This window comes from Larimichthys crocea, chromosome XIX (genome assembly GCF_000972845.2).
Source record: "Larimichthys crocea isolate SSNF chromosome XIX, L_crocea_2.0, whole genome shotgun sequence".
In the NCBI taxonomy this organism is placed as follows: Eukaryota; Metazoa; Chordata; class Actinopteri; family Sciaenidae; genus Larimichthys; species Larimichthys crocea.
The window spans coordinates 12340270-12357138 of NC_040029.1; the positions used below are offsets into that span (position 1 = coordinate 12340270).

At 41.5% G+C, this 16869-nt stretch overlaps 1 protein-coding gene across 2 annotated transcripts in view; it reads right to left on the bottom strand.

The window, feature by feature from the left end:
* Nucleotides 1-255: 255 nt before the first annotated feature.
* Nucleotides 256-16869, bottom strand: part of sts (steroid sulfatase (microsomal), isozyme S) — a 27997-nt gene continuing 11383 nt past the window's right edge. For both annotated transcript variants that reach the window (XM_027291790.1, XM_019273133.2), the window contains 4 exons: nt 5820-5957; nt 3400-3559; nt 2989-3110; nt 256-1450 (listed from right to left, as the gene is read on the bottom strand). In XM_027291790.1, the coding sequence (XP_027147591.1) occupies nt 1098-1450; nt 2989-3110; nt 3400-3559; nt 5820-5957 (773 nt within the window). In that variant the 3' untranslated portion in view covers nt 256-1097. The remainder of the gene's footprint in view (nt 1451-2988; nt 3111-3399; nt 3560-5819; nt 5958-16869) is intronic.

Here is a 16869-nt window from a genome sequence, read left to right on the forward strand (position 1 = left end):
TTAAAGTAACAAACAAAAAGTAACTTTAGTAAGTTACAAAACTTACAAAACAAGTCCAGACAAAAGCTAATTCTAACAATCCAAAAAACACAAAGAGCAATAACAACAGGATGGAGGAACAGAACACAGACGACCCAACAAGGAAAAACCAACAGAGACAAGATGACAAGACAGGTGAGAACTAGTCAGACTGGAACAGACAATCAAAAGATTCACTAAATAAAAGAGGAAACACTAAAAAACATGACAGTTGAATTCATTCAAAAATGTGACTTTAATGACCAATCAAAGTGTGAGGAGCAAACAATTTTTTTAAAGTAATTTAGGAATATTTCATGTTTTTCTCGAACTGAATGTTTGAATTAAATAACTTGTTGGTCATATAATGCAGACCAGGTCAGAATATAGTATCTTCTTTCTTCTCCCTCACCTGGCCTTCACTGTTGCCTGTAGAATACAATGTCTATGTATCTAAAGGAACTTCTTAGTCTCCACAGGCTACTTGTGCAGTTGTGACCATTGCTGTGACAAAGACCTCTTTAGGCATGTGAAGGCCCCCGTAACTTCGGGGGGACTGTTGAGTTGATCTGAAATTTCAAATATCTTCCACACTGAACCTTTAAAGCAGAAAAAGACATTTTGTGGAACTAACCAGGCTGACGTGCTAGAAAGAACAGAACAAACAAGTATAAATTAAGTCGGGACAAAGCGGGAAAGCATTCTTTTTCATCAATGAAAAACAATGTAAAGCAATAATTACTCAATGTGCCAGGACAATTTACATTGTGGCCACAGGGCCACCAATTAAATAGCTTTAGCTTACATTATAAAGACGCTTAGACATGTTTGGACCTTCTGAAGGGGAGGAAAAGCCCCTTTGAGGAGGTCATCGACAATGAGACAGTCACTTTTCCCTTCATCTCCACTGGATTTTCTGCCTGGTCTCTCATGATTGAATGACTGCTCAATGATTGGCCCCCATCTACGATGACCAGCATTGACAAACCTATACCTATACTTCTGAAGGTCCAACCTGTTACTGAAAAACAGGTAAAACAAAATATATTTTCCCTTGTGGATGTCCTTATTACGACAGCCTACTCATCCTGCTGGAGCTGACAGAGCTGAAAGAGCGTGGAGCGGCAGGGCTGCAGCCAGGGCTTCCACATAGACTTCTCTGCAGTCAGCTGGCTCTCCACAGGCTTCACCGACCTCTGATGAGTCTCAGCGGCCTCCTGCATCACAGCGAGGATGGAGTGAAAGGCCGGCTCGGTGTCAGGAGTCAGCGGCGTGGTCTCCGATGGATCCCTCGAGAGATCGTAAAGCAGCGGAGGATCGTGGTAGGTCACATACCCCGGCGTGCAGAAGCAGACCTGTGTGTTCATGCAGACGGTCTCGTTCTCTGGGCTGAAGTTTGGTGTGAAGTAAAAGGCTTTCCACACTGAGCTACCTGAAGGAAAAGAAAGAAAAACCACAGAATCACGTCAGAACGTCTTTTCTCGAGGCGATGTTCGTCATGTAGATACGCCATCAACCGAATTTCAGCTTACTGTCACCTCTACAGCAACCACAGCTGGAAGAGGCACACAGTCAATGAAGTTTGTTTCTATCATTTAAAAAGATAACTGAGATTACATACAAAGTCAATGTAAAGACATAAACTTGAGTCCACTTGTGCCTGATTCCGCTCTGATCTCAGAGTTTAAAATGTGGATTTATGTTCACTATGATCAGGTCAACGTTATTGTCAGTGCTGCCATATGTACAGGACATACAGAGAATTCAGATAGTGTTTCCCTCATATCCCTGCTACAAACAGCAATAGACATGAAATCTAAAATATATACGTAAGTTTAAAGACATAAGATATGAACTAGGGCTGCACGATATGGCCTGTAACCAATATCTCGATATTTTTAAGCTATATCGCGATACACGATATATATCTCGATATTTTTGTTGTTGTTGTTTTGTATTGTTTATTTCTAATAAATAATAATGTCATTATTACCTTGACAGCATTTGTAATTGCTCAGAATCAATGTAGAACAGTAGATTTACACTTGCTGTATGAGACACACCTCTTTTTATAGCATTTTAACAGGCTAAGCATTTTTTATGAATTTTTAATACATTTCATAATGTACATATGAGCTTTAAAGCAGTGCAGGATCATACTTGGCTTATGAGACACTTTTTTAAATCAAATTTTAACCATTCTTCATATTTTATAAATAAACCTTTAATACATTTAACACCCACGTCTTATTTTGAAAATCGGCTGACTTTCCCAGTTTTCTCAAAGTATTTGCCATAAAGTCGCAATAAGGGCGCACTTGAAAATATTGGAGCGGCTGACGTGACCACGTGAAAACGAGAGACGGCTGGCGTGACCGCAGTTGTTTTTCTTCGGAACCAAGTCGTCCGTCTCCATCTTCATTTAACTCGCTTGGGCTCTTCACGTCACTTCTCTCCTCAATTGATACAAAAAGTACGCTGCACGCAGGGGATTTTTCTGGGTGGGCGGGGAAGTGTGCTGCGTCCTGTGAGCAGCACCAGGTGTGAGTGACTCTGAGAATTAAATGATGACGGCTTAAAACATTTACATGACAAGTACTCGATGGTCGCGATATAGTCATTTCATACATCTCACGTAGAACAAGCCGCGATATATTGAGTATATTCGATATATCGCCCACCCCTAATATGAACAGTTTAAATATGGCAAATATAGAAATATATACACAGAATAAACAGTACAGACAGTGTGATGTATCAAAAATAAAAGATGTATAGAGTGTAAACAGTTTGGACGGATGTGCCGATCTTTGGACAATAGAACTCATGATACAACTTCATATTCATACAGAGATCGGACTACAAACATATCCTGTTTGTAGTCATTTGGCTGAAACATACTAAAGTGATGGTAGATGTGTGCACATGGACGTTGTGGATTCTTCTGATTGGCTGTTAGTTTGGACTTACTGTTTCGGGGATGCCACCTGACTGCATTCAAGTAGGCGTTGCAGTAATGGAACAGAAACTCGTGGTTTGACCTCTCAACTCTCCCCTGAAGCAGATCCATGAGGTCGTGACCATCGATCTCCCTGCAGACCAGACAACACGAGTCGACAGTGAATGATCTGACACAAACATGTTTCGGCTGCTCATTACTGTGAATCACAATGGCTGATGAAGGCTCTGATCAAAGCCTCTGGATTACCTTCATACCCCCCCCTCTCAAAACATGTTTCCTGTGCTAAGATCCTGGATGAGCCCAGAGAATCACACAGGCTCCCTCTGCCTCTCTTTTTTAAAATGTGACCTAGATTTCAGGCTCCACTTGGTTTTGACTGACACGTGGAAGCAGTGCTGTGTCACTGACGTGCAGCCCACCTGTCCTTTGGGACTGAAGCCCCGCTCAGCTGCACCACTGTAGGAAACAGGTCCATGTTGCTGGTGGGCCCGTCTACCTGTCTGCCACTAGGGATGCTCCCCGGCCAACGCAGAATTCCCGGGACCCGGATCCCTCCCTCCCAGTTCGTAGATTTCCCTGCTGCTCAGAGGAAAGAACAGAACACAGAGTCATGAAAGCTACAACATCTCAGCACGTCTACTCTCCAAACAGAGCTGGGCTGGTTCTGTGGACATGAAAGAGCAGACTCGTGAAACTCTCACTGCTCTTTGAATCACGTCTTGTTGACTGCCTGGATAAAGCAGTTCACCACTGGACTGACACATCAACAAAATAAACATTTTTATTTTAAATAAAGGATTCGTCACACAGAAAGTTTAGGAATTCATTTTCTAATAAATTCCTGGAAAGTTTCCCAGAGGGAGCTGTGCAATTTGGTGCCAATTACAGATAAAACGGAGACAAAGCTCCGAGACGGTGATTTGGGTTCAGTAATTTGTGCTGAGTTCATCAGCACTTGTTGAGTAATGTCCTTGAAAGAAAAGCTCAATTAAACATTCATCCATTTTCGGGTTATTATTGGAAACTTTATTCTCTACAAATGTTGTTTGCCTGAAAATAATTTTCATATTTTTCCAGATTTTATGTCCTGCTATGCTCTCACTGAAGGCTTTATATTTGAATTTATTAATTGGAAGTGTACCAATTAAACCCTTTTCACATACAGATACTAACAGACCATTCAGTCTTTATTTCGTCTAACCTGCACTGTGGGATTAAAGTTACTGTGATCACTTGGTAAATACCCACACAGGCACCAGGTCAGTCCACACAGACAGAACCTAGCCACACGTTCTGACCTTCAGTGTTAACCACTGTGACATGAGACTGTGAGATTCCCAGTGAAGTTATTAGATTTTGTCCTGAGGGGGACATGAACATGTCTGCACAAAATCTCAATCCAGCCATATAGATATATGAAAGAATAAGCAGACTCTAAATTAACTTTAAGGATGGGTAATGTTGTTTTGTTGTAGCTGACAGATTGTGATGTTTACTATTGTTTGAGAATCAATAAATCTGCAGTTCCTCAAACATCCACTAGAGGCTGGCTCCAGAAGTGAGTCAGTCTCCATAAGTCCCCATGTTCAAATGTCCAACTTCACAGCAGAAATAAACATGTTTACAGCCTGGTACAAAAACTGTTTTGGTCTCTATAGCTAATTTCTGAGGGTGAATTTATATAGGTGGGTGTCACAGATGGCTTCTTTGAGCAAACAGGCTTCATTCAGGTTGCTTTTTCATCCATTTTTATATACGGTAGATATTGTGCACAGAGGACGATAGAGAAGCAAGTGGTGAGATACATGAGGATCTTTGTTATGGGTCTGTTTGAATGGAGCCCTGCAGTAGCTCAGGCAGTGACACATAGTCACATGTTTCATACACCCTCCGATCATGTTTGCCCTAGAGTTTCACGATACCCACGGTATACACGGTACCCCGCGGTGCCAAATCATAACCGTCGCTACTATACTAGAAATTTTACACGACGGTACTACTGTGGATGACTATACTACCGGTGCCAGTCTCCTACATAGCGGCCGCCTCTGCTCTCCTCCCGGCTTCTCACTGCATGCTACTCCTTTGTAAACAAACCAACATGGAACGGCAACCGAACTACACAGCTGCTGAATGATTGGCTGTTTGCCTGTTACTGGTGACGTCCAGGGATATGATAGGCTGTTTCCGCACGCTGGGTCCGCCCGTCTGTTAGCTGATTGGCTGTTCGTGTGTTTCTGCCGGCAAGAACGAACTCCATGAAGACAGCTCCGCTTCGATAGAAACTCGCTTCAAAACAAACAACAAGCTAAAGTTCTGTCTCGCCCAGACACGAGACAACACAGTCACCATGGCAGAAGCACCGGGCCCGAGCAGCGAGTCTGCCGTGGCGTCTTCGTCAGGGGCAACACTAATTTTGCTTAAAAAACAAACGTCGTTGTTTCAAACTAACTCGTACAAATACATTGCAGTTTATAAAAATAATAATAATAAAAAAGGCCGCAGTATCGCGATAATACCCGGAACCGCGATACTTTGTCTGGTATAGTATCGTGGTTACTCATTTTAGTATCGTGACAACTCTAGTTTGCCCACGATGTACAGTGTCTCTCACAAACCTGCAGCTCTGCAACATCACTGCTACACTACAACCTCGGGCAGATTTAACGACCATCCATTTATTTTATTTTCAAGAAATCAATCTCCTCTGCTATCGGTCTATCAAAAGAAGAAGTACAAAGTGAACTCTATTTTTAATAAATCATTCATATATTAGCATATAGTTGCATGTGAATTTCAGTAAATATGGTGACTGTGCATTGCTTCAGTGTGTCCATACCTTTATATATTCCATTCCAGCCTCTGTGGACCTCCCCTCCAGCACTGATTTCCTCCAGGTGAGCTCCCTGGTCTGAAGTCAGATACACCAGGGTGTTTTCGCTCAGTTTGAGTCTGTCCAGAGTCTGCATGATCTGACCTGAGAACAGACACAAGGCACATGTGTGTTTGTGTTCGGAAATGTTTCTGTTAATACTGCCTGTGAAGTGACTATTTTCTAATTGAAATCTGCAGACTTTGTTTTGTGTAAAAAATGCATTGTACAGTTCAGCCAACATATAAAATTATCATTTAAAAACATCCAGTAAATAATTCCTTATAATTGATATTATTATGGTTATCATGTTTTATGTTATAATGGTGGTACTATACAAAAGAAGCTCTGTAAACCCAATAACCACAGATAATTACTCTGATACTCTGATTACTCTGACACGTCTGTGATTAGACCATAAGCTGAGTGCCGAAGTTAATCACAGTGTAGTAACTGTTTCCCATAATTATGTTAATAAATCATTTTGTATAAAAAATATTTGACAATAAGTTCTAAATACCATTTCCAATGTCAGCAGTTACAGTGAACTTTAAACTGCTTTATCTCACTGACTCCTGCTGTAATTGCTGCGAGCACAAGTTAATAACAGAAGGAGACTCAGATGAGCATATTAATATTTTGATCATCTCAGAGCTTCTCCCATGTGGTCTCTGAGAGCCGGACAGTAAGAGGACACTCATTAGGATTCAACAGTATTAAAATAGTTTTAGTGAACTTCGACTTCAGTCCTGTAAAGTCTGTGGAACAAAAAACATCTCAGCCTCCACCCTCCAGTAATATCAATGTTACGTTCAAGAGGAGAGCAGCTGAAACCGAGGTGGAACACAACTGAAAACAGGAAGGAAGTTCCAGCCTCTGTGTTTGAGATCAGCACAGCAGCAGCAGCACAAACATACATTTCAAAGCTTTGAGCAGGATTTTCTACACCAGTGGTTCTCAACTGGTCTGGCTTCGGGACCCACCATCACCCCTAAAGGACAAGCCGTGACCCAAATTGAGGAAAATTTTCAACTTCTCAAATTTATTTAATGAAAAGATGGTGCAGTTTGGTGGGTGTCTATTAACATTACAAGGCTTTATCGCCACCTACTGTGGCGATTGTGAATAGACGGCACTCCGCGGCATAAAAAATCCACTTCAAAATAAAAGCACAGGATTTTGTTCTTAACATTTTTTTCCCAGGCAAAGGCCCGCGACCCACTGAGAACGGGTCTTCTGGTCAACTGGTGGGTCCAGTTGAGAATCACTGTTCTACACCGTGATCAAGACTTAATTTTGTTGTTTCTCCTGTTACGACCATATTAAGGGGTATGAAAGAAGTTATTAAAGAGGTTATTAAACAAAAGTAGTTTATTAAATGAGAGTTTTTAGATTGTTTTAACAAAAGGAGGTGAGGCAAAAGGGAACTAAGGGCGAGCCAGTGCTGTTAAACGAACAAACCAATATAACAAAAGAAGAACTCTAAACAGAGCCTATGTTATCTTACTAGAAAACCAAACGAGAAAGAAAACCCCACTAACTAATTCTATCTCTAGATAACAAAAACACATCAAAATCAGCACTCTTAATCTAATGGGGCTAACAGAAATAGTTTCAGGTGTAATACTAAAACTAAACCCTGCCCAGTCCCAGTAACCAAACACAAAACCTCCTGTTACAAAATACGAACAAACAAGTATTATCAGATACGTCACAATACAACCAAACGAGTATCATTAGATACATACGAACGAGGCAAGCTCACAAACACACAACAACTGTGGTTTAAATGCCCGGTGATGCTGCTGCGGGGGCGCTGTCATTGGCGGCGTGGGAATGGTGCCGCACCAATCCTGGCCCTGTACAGCTGACAACATGTTGCCCCCGCCTCCATCAGTTTGGGGCCAACCAGGGACCGGCAACCGCACACCTGCATTTACCTATGGGAAAAAACACTACACACCCACATGTGCGTGGGGCGAAACGGCGGCAGCCGTAACACTCATCAGAATGAATGAACACAATTCATCATCCTCATACCTGAGGTCTGGTAATGACTTTACAACGTTAGTCCAAGATGGAGTGAGTGATCAGACGGTTTAAATGAATCCATAATTAAATCCCAATTTTTAAACTTTTTAAACTAAATATCTATGCATATCTATACTGCATGCACAACTATGGTCAACAGTTTGATGTTGTTGTCTGAGATTTCAAACAGAACAGACGGTTTATGCATCATGTCTGTGTCGTCTTTGTCTCCGCTTTGGTCTCTACCAACTCCTGAATGCTTAGAGCACCACATGTGGATTAAGCCACTGTTAAAAATAGTCCCCCTGTGCCTCTCATTTGGGTACTATTTGATAAAAACTACTGGTGTCATATTTAATGGACAAACAGGAGAGAGATGTCAAACGTCAGACTGATCGTTCAAACACTTTGTTTGATTCAATTATCTGCAAAGAGGAGACTTTAAGACAAGTCAAACTTTCCAGCGTTTGATTGGTGGACAGCCTTCTTTCTTTGTGTCGTTGCCATGACCGCAAACATATTTGAATATTTGTATCTAAATAATAATTTGGCGGCAGTAGCTCAGTCCACAGAGACTTGGCTTGGGAACCGGAGGGTGGCCGGTTCAAGTCCAGCATGGACCCAAAATATGGGAGGTGGACTATGTCCACCTGCTAGTCTTGGACTGTGTTCTGCATACAGAATGAACACTACAGCAAAGTTGTGGACTGTAACACACTAAAACATCGGAACACCTTCCACTCTGTGTCTGTGTGACTGATGTATGATCGATGTATGTATTAAGAATAAACTGGACTGTACAAAAAGAGTCAAAGTCATCTCCGCTCTTAAAAACTTTCTGACACTGTGGTGGCATCTGCGACATCTGCGAGGTGAAAACACAGACGGGGACAGAAATAGACTAAACTGGTTGACAGGGCCAGCTCTGTCCTGGACTGTCCTCCAGCCTCCAAAAACTCTTTAACAATACATATATTGTTATATGAATTAATGCAGCTTTTAGGAACTTCACGCTGAGTTTGATTTCCATGCATGTGACGTTGGCTGTTGTCAGTGCAGACTTGACCTTTTCTACAGCAGTCAGTGAAACACAACTATCATATATTACATTTTAACTATTGTTGCAGCTTGCTCTGGACAATGGCTCCGCATTGAAGCTTCTAGTTTAATAATTAAAAAAAAAAAAAAAAAAGCCAAAAAGAAAAGGAAGCAACAATTCTTCTCCCATTCGGCACGCAAAACACAAAGCAATTATTGCCCGCCCCCTTTGTGCTGACACAATCCTCCTCAAGCTCAAATAATTGGGGTAATTACACATTCATTAGGAAAAACAGCCTCCCATATTCAGTCCATTGTGGGCTCCTGTCGTGTGGAGGCTGTCCTTGAGACTGAAAAGCAATTAGAGCAGGGAGAAAGTGGCCCGTTTCAAAGCATTTCAACAAAGGCTTCTGATAATGAAGGAGCAGCTGGTGTTGCTTCACCGGTTTACAGAAGAAACACACTCCAGGCACCGGGTTTGCTCATGCACTGGACAACGTTGAGACTTTTTGGAGGTATTTCACTTCCATAACTTCATTGAGATGGGAAAGAAAACACCCACACACACATTTTATGACATCGTCCATGTGAGTGTGTAGAATTCACCATAACATTGAAACATTTCAGAGAATCGACAAAAGACACATACGTGGGCTTGTGTTTAGAAAAAAAAAGACTTAATAATTCATAATTTTCATGTTCTTTGTCATAAACAGCTGTGAAGACGTTCAGAGGCCAGTCATGGATCAGCTGCCACCAACAGAACTCCGCCTGAAGGCATGATAGCTTCCTCATATTGACTTCTTTACAAAAGCGAATCCAGGACACGGAATAAAACCTGGATATATTTTGATTTTTGACTATTTTAATGTCAAACACAGCTGACTAACAGCCCAAACACAAATGGAGAAAACACCTGTAAATCTAATCAGTAAGCTAAAAACTTGGATGAAACTGAAGTTCTTGTAATTGGACCCAAACACCTCAGAAACTCTCTTTCTAGAGACTTAGTTACTTTAGACGGGATCACCCTGGCCTCCAGCTCCACCGTAAAGAATCTTGGAGTTGTTTTTGATCAGGATTTGTCCTTTAACGTCCACATAAAACAAATTTCGAGGACTGCAGTCTTCCACTTACGTAACATCGGCAAAATCAGACGCTTCCTTGCATTGGCTACCTATTAAATCTAGAATAGAATTTAAATTCTTCTCCTTACTTACAAAGCTCTTCATGGTCAGGCACCATCATACCTAAAAGAGCTCATAGTACCTTACTACCCCTCTAGAACACTGCACTCTCAGGACGCTGGGTTCCTTGTGGTTCCTATAGTTTCCAAAAGTAGATTGGGAGCCAGAGCTTTCAGCTATCAGGCTCCTCTTCTGTGGAACAAACTACCATTCTGGGTTCAGGTCAAGTAGACTTAAGACTTTCCTTTTTGATAGAGCTTATAGTTAGGGTTGGCTCAGGTCTAAATTAAAGTGCTTTCTAATCTTGCAGGTTCTCAGGGATCATGACTACACAGAGATGGACGATTGGCTGAGTCTGCCGCATTTTGTAATAAACGTCCAAAATGTAATAACTTTTTCATTTCATTTGGCGCGTCTGCCCCTCATGGAAGTAAATGAAAAAGCTAAACACCACTAATCTTCCCAAAATCTAAAAAAAGCCAGATTAAATGTTGAGATACAAAGACATGAAGAAGGTCTCAGTATGTCACTTCTTCTTCTAATGTGCCTGTTCCAAAAGTTGTACCGCTTCGAATGGATCAAGTTTTCTGTGCATCACAGCATCACGCTCGTGCAGATCCAGCTTTAGGAGCCTCTCAGTGAAGTCCAGCTGCTGTCTTACACACAGAAACAAAAAGCCACTTTATGCGAGCATGTACATAAAATGTAAAGGTCCTTCTGAAAAGGTTTGGTTATAAATAACCCGTGAACGCGCCATCTGCTGCAGTCCACACCGAGACCACGTCCTCCCTAAAGATTCGTTTCCTCCCTGTTACAAATGATGCATTGTCCTCCTCTTGTGGTATCTCGCCTTACAAGAGACTTTGAGCTTCATGTGCTAGCTCACTGACACGTCCGCTGACGCAAACGATGAGCTTCCATCACACTATAGAACTGTTGACTGTGGATGTGGATCTCAAAAACTGGACAACTAAAAATACTTAAGACTAAACTAAAAAAAAGCTCCATTGTTTCCAAAAACCAATAAAAACAACTATGTTATTGCAAGAAAAAGACCATCACAAGGAATGGATGAAACCAGATACACCAGATATGAGCAATGGTTGTCTATTGTTAAGATACAAGGGATGGAAATGTTGCATATAAATTGAAACTGAAGGAAGAGTTGTTAAAAAAAATGGGCGAAATGGAAAAAAGATGTAAACATTTAGTTTTGTAGATGCTAAGGTAGGTGATTTTGGTCGTCCCTCTTAATAGGCCCACTTTATTGTTCCTTTTTTTTGTTCGGTTGCTTTCATTATGTTACTACATGCATACGGAAGATATACCGTATGAGAGAATTAATTGTATAAGATCTGCATGTATTTGTTGTAAATACCAATAAAAAATAAGTTATAAAAAAAACACACAAAAAAACACATGAATGAGTCACTGTTCACCGGGTGACATGTTCCTTCATTATCATGAAACACACACACCATAGTTTATATTGACTCCAACCACACACACCATGCTGCTGCCCCAGATACTCCATAGAGCACCACATGTGGATTCATCCACTGTTAAAAATAGTCCCCTGTGCCTCTCATTTGGGTACCATTTGATAAAAAACTACTGGCGTCATATTTAATGGACAAACAGGGAGGAGATGTCAAAAGTCAGACTAATCGTTCAAACACTTGTGTTGATTCAATTATCTGCAAAGGGAGACTTTAAGACAAGTCAAACTTTCCAGCGTTTGATTTGTGGACCGCTTCTTTCTTTGTGTCGTTGCCATGACCGCAAACATATTTGAATATTTGTATCTAATAAATAATTTGGCAGCAGTAGCTCAGTCCATAGAGACTTGGCTTGGGAACCGGAGGTGGCCGGTTCAAGTCCAGCATGGAAACAAAATATGGAAGGTGGACTGGTAGCTGGAGAGGTGCCAGTCCACCTCCTGGGCACTGCCGGGATGCCCTTGAGCCAGACACCGAACCCACCCAACTGCTCTCAGGGTGCCGGTCTGGCTGGCTGCCCATCTCTCCACATGTGCATGTCTATGGGCCTTGTACTTGTACTATATGTGTGTTTGGGGTTAAAAAAAAATGCATGTAAATAAAAAAATGAGTAAAAAAAAGAATTTCCCTGTTGAGGGGATTAATAAAGTATATCTTCTTTCCTAATTTAGATCTAATTAAATAATTTCCCCTGGGATTTTTAAAGTATTTCTGATTCTGGTTCTAATCTGATTAGCAACAAAGAAATAACATGTGGTACCGGAGAAAGTTCATAATAAAGAAGTTCTATTTGTTCAACATAAAAGTTTGGGTCTGCACCATAATGCCTTTTTCCATTTAAGATTCCAGCCACCCGTACGGAGAAGAGGACCCACGTGATAATAACTATCTAGAGTCTTATTGACTAGTGGCCAGTGTTTAAGGAAAAGAATGACGTCTCTTTTAAACAAGCAAGCAACTGACCTACCTACACTCCAGTCCACTTCATGGACAGCATCCCCGTAGATGCCGTGGCGGCTCGTTCCTCTGAACGTGCTGAAGCGAACATGGCTGTGTGCACTTGTAGGAAGGAGAAAAACCGCAGGAAAGGCCTCACGGAGTTCCTGCACAACCAGGAAAAACGGCTTCATTACCAGCATTAAATAAATACGTAGAATAAACAATGTGACAGTTCATGTACCTCTCTATGAAGTCCACTGCCTCATGGGTCATCCTCTGGGTCAAGTTTTCGGATGTGAATGGCTGCTCCACGATTCGGTGGTCCCTCATGAGAACACAGTTGAAGTACGGGATAGCCATGATGAATCCTACTATCAACCTGTGACCACGACCAGCAGGCCCAGCAGGCCCACAATCAGCCGTCTGCGGATGGTGATGAAGCCGGTGTGGGGGAAGGATGCAGTGACCAGGATGATCCCCAGTGTCCTATATGGTAAATGTTTATGGATCTGGAACACGTGCCGTGTCCAGGCTGGCAGTCCCTTGTGTTGGTCATGGGCGTAACGAAGAAATAGTTAAAACCGTGGACTCTGGGGTGGTGACAGTGATCGTCACTGGTCTCACAATTCAGTCCAAGTGCCACTTTCCTGGAAGACAGGAAATGACAGAGGAAGACAGAACAACGCCGTGAACCTGAATGTCACGAGAACGTCAGCTTCTTAAGTCCTGCTGGGCGAGCTGCACAAGTGAGCTCCATGTGTCTGCCACAAGGAGTGCAAAGGGGTGGGAAGTTTCAAGTAAATTCATGGAAACTTTCCATTTTAGAAATTATAGAAATATTCAAAAACTTCATGGGAATTATAGAATGAATGGGAATTAACTGTAAATTTGGGTGTCTTCAACAGTCTCTGTGGTGCTCTGGGCTCTAAAGTGTGGTCCAGGTACAGGAATCACCTGTGCAGGTAGGGGCGTGGCCTCAATAGCCTGCCGTAAGCAGTGTGCTATGTGCGTGTGGTTGAGGAAAGAGGTATTCAGTGTACCTGCATGAAACCTGGTGTTTTTAGTCAAAAACTTTTAATTTAAATGATGACAAAACTGAGTGTATCGTATTTGGGAATACTGTGACGGTGGCCTGGCACCCTGTCCTCTAAGCTGAATTCAACCGTTAGAACCTGGGAGTGACCTTGACAGTCACCTCAGGTTTGACAAACCTATCAACAACGTTGTCAGGACTAGTTTCTTTCCGTTGCGTCTCTCCCTGGCCAAAGTAAAAATGTTTTAAGCCTCACGACCTAGAGAAAGCCATCCATGCTTTATAAGCTCTAGGTTAGAATACATGTAATGCACTTTATGTCGGCGTCTCCCAGTCATCCCTCAGTCGACTTCAGTTGTGCAAAACGCTTCACTGGCTTCCGTCTTTTATAGAATTGATTTTAAAATTTAACATTCGTTTTTAAAGCTCTTAAGCCTCACCCTTCGTATTTATCTGAGCTTTTAACTGTCCGCAATCCTGCTAGAGCTCTGAGGTCTAAAGATCAACTGTCGCTGGATGCCCAGGTCAAATATAAACACTGGGGTGACCGAGCGTTTTCCGTTGCCGCCCCCAGGCTCTGGAATACGCTCCCCATCGAGATGAGTCTTGTTTCTGACCTGGGCCTTTTAAATCCAGGCTAAAAACCCACTTATTTAGGATGGCTTTTAACACCCCAGTAGTATGATGACATTTATCATTTCTTATTCGATTTTATTGTTTTTATTTTGTTTGTTTTTTACCTATTGTTCTCGTTATATTTATCTACTGTAAAGCACTTTGGTACACCGAAAGGACTGTTGTAAAGGGCTGTATAAATTAAAGTACATTTACATTTCAAAAAAATAAAAGTCAAATATATTTTTCCAACTATATTGAAGTTCCCTGTTAAGGGTCAAGCTTCAGTTTGTTATAGCATCAACAGCAGCAGCTCGAGTTTGACCAGAACAAAGAGATCACGAACACTCACCCCGTTCTTAAGTCTCTACACTGGCTCCCAGTTAGCCACAGAATAGATTTTAAAGTTCTGCTACTAGTTTACAAATCACTGAATGGTTTAGGCCCACAATACATAAACGAATGTTAAGAGACTATAGACCCAGTGAGGCTCTGAGATCTACTGACTCAGGTCATAGTAGTGGAGCACAGAGTTCAAACCAGAACTACACAGCGTATGGCTCACAAACTGAACAAACTACAGCAGGACTGAAATCAGCCCCAACTCTGAGCACTTTTAAATCCAGGTTAAAAACTTTCTATTTTCCGTGCTTATGGCTGAGCTCTTTTAACAGAACTTTTATCATCATCCAGTGATTCGTTTAATGTTTAATTGTTTTCAAATTGCGTTTTAATGATTTAAATGAATTCGTGTTTTTAATTACATTTTCTTCTCTTTTTTTATGTTTTATTTTTATTTTATGCTATTGCTTTGTCTTAATCTTGTCCCAAGTTTTTCCTTGCCCTCTGTAAAGCACTATGAATTGCCTTGTGTACGAAATTGTGCCTATACAAATAAAACTTGCCTTGCTCTATAAATTCCCCAGCTTATTCCCATTTTATTCCCATGGAAAGTTTCCAACTTTGAAACTTCCCGTAATTTTGCATCCCTAGTCTGCACCGTACATATTCAGATGAATAGACCTTTACTGTAGCACCGATGTATTCCTGCCTGATTATTGATCTCTGAATACATATTGATATAACCGTAACGACACAGTTACATTAAACAGTGACAGAAATCTTTTTTTACAACCTCCATGGGATTTTAAAAGATTATAATTTCCTGGAAACACACCAGTCACTGTATGGATCGCAGTTGAAAACTTTACGCGCGAACCAAATCAACAAATGTGTCAAAGTGAAGCGAGCACATTTAAAAGAGTCACACTCAGAACGTGTGAAATTAAAGATAATTGCAGGCACCGATAAGAGCCGTCTCGTGCCTTGTTGTTTGGCAATCTTAGGGAATGTGACCTGGTGGGGCAGTAGCAGGATGCGCGTAAATAGAAATACACCATTTCTGGTGGTACGGACTATATACCTGTTTGAGAGAAAAACAAGTGTTAGAGCTACCTGAACACTGTTATTTTATAGGAGTCTGTGTGTACTGTCGTGGTCTGTGGACTGACCTCATCTAATACATTGCGGTTAAAAATTCATCTACTAAATAAATGAGCTTTCCACAGGAAGTGGAGTAAAAATCTGTTCTGTGACACGTGGACGTCGCCTGCAGGGCCGACATTAAGCACCCTGTCATTCAGTAAAAGTCTGTTGGTGTCTCTGAACTGGCCTGATCGTATGGGTATCGTCCGGTAAGAAAGGCCGCCCTGCTGGGAGTGCACAGCGCTGCAGCTGCCGGTGTGTGGGTCAGCTTCCCCCCTTCCTGCGCCGCTGGTCAATATTGGGGGTCCTGCAAATCATAATTCATCAGCACGGAAAAAACTGATCACAGAGTAAACCCGAGTAAAATCAGAATCTGTTCCATGCACACTTTGTTTGATATCATAAAATATTGATGTTTTATTAGTGTTATTTAAGAGATTTCTGCCTTCACCCAGTGAAGTGAAGCAGTGGTTCCCTTTTCTAGCACCGAGGCAAATGACTAAGCGGCATATTTTTGGATATTATTAAACTGATATATTACGTTCCAGCATAACAATAACAGAAACAGACAGCTGGTGAACAGCAGGAAGTTTGTGTGTTGTAATGATTGAGACGAATGATTTCCTGTGAATGTTTATCAGAATGAGTTTGCCTGAATCATATTAGAACGGTAATTTCTTTATATTAAAACAATCCATTGAATTCGGGCATTTCTGCTCGGCCTTTCCAGCTGAGTGTTAACGCAGGACGAGCTGTTCAGCGGGAGAGAAAGGGAGCAGGAATACGTATAGTAAATCAAAATATAAAATGAATCTCGAATTGAAGAAGATAACAGTTCTGTTTGGTTTCTTCACAGATATGCAGATCTGTAGATTTTTTCTTCTAAACCCAGCCGTTTCTTGCCCTATGTGGACTATGCCGTAGCACAGGGGCCTTGCAGCCCAGGGGGCCCCCGCTCAAGTTCAGACTCAGTATATTTTGGGGGGGATTAAAAGTACCTGTTTTTATTTGGAGGCAGGCGGCTGGAATAACGATAGGTACAGAGATGTATAGTACAACGAAGTGAAACTCTTAAGTACTGTCTTAAGTACTTAAATGCAGTATCTGTTACTTTTTTGGAGTATTATTTTTTCCCCAACTTCCACTTTTACTGCACTACATATTTTTGATGAATTACTATTTTTACTTGA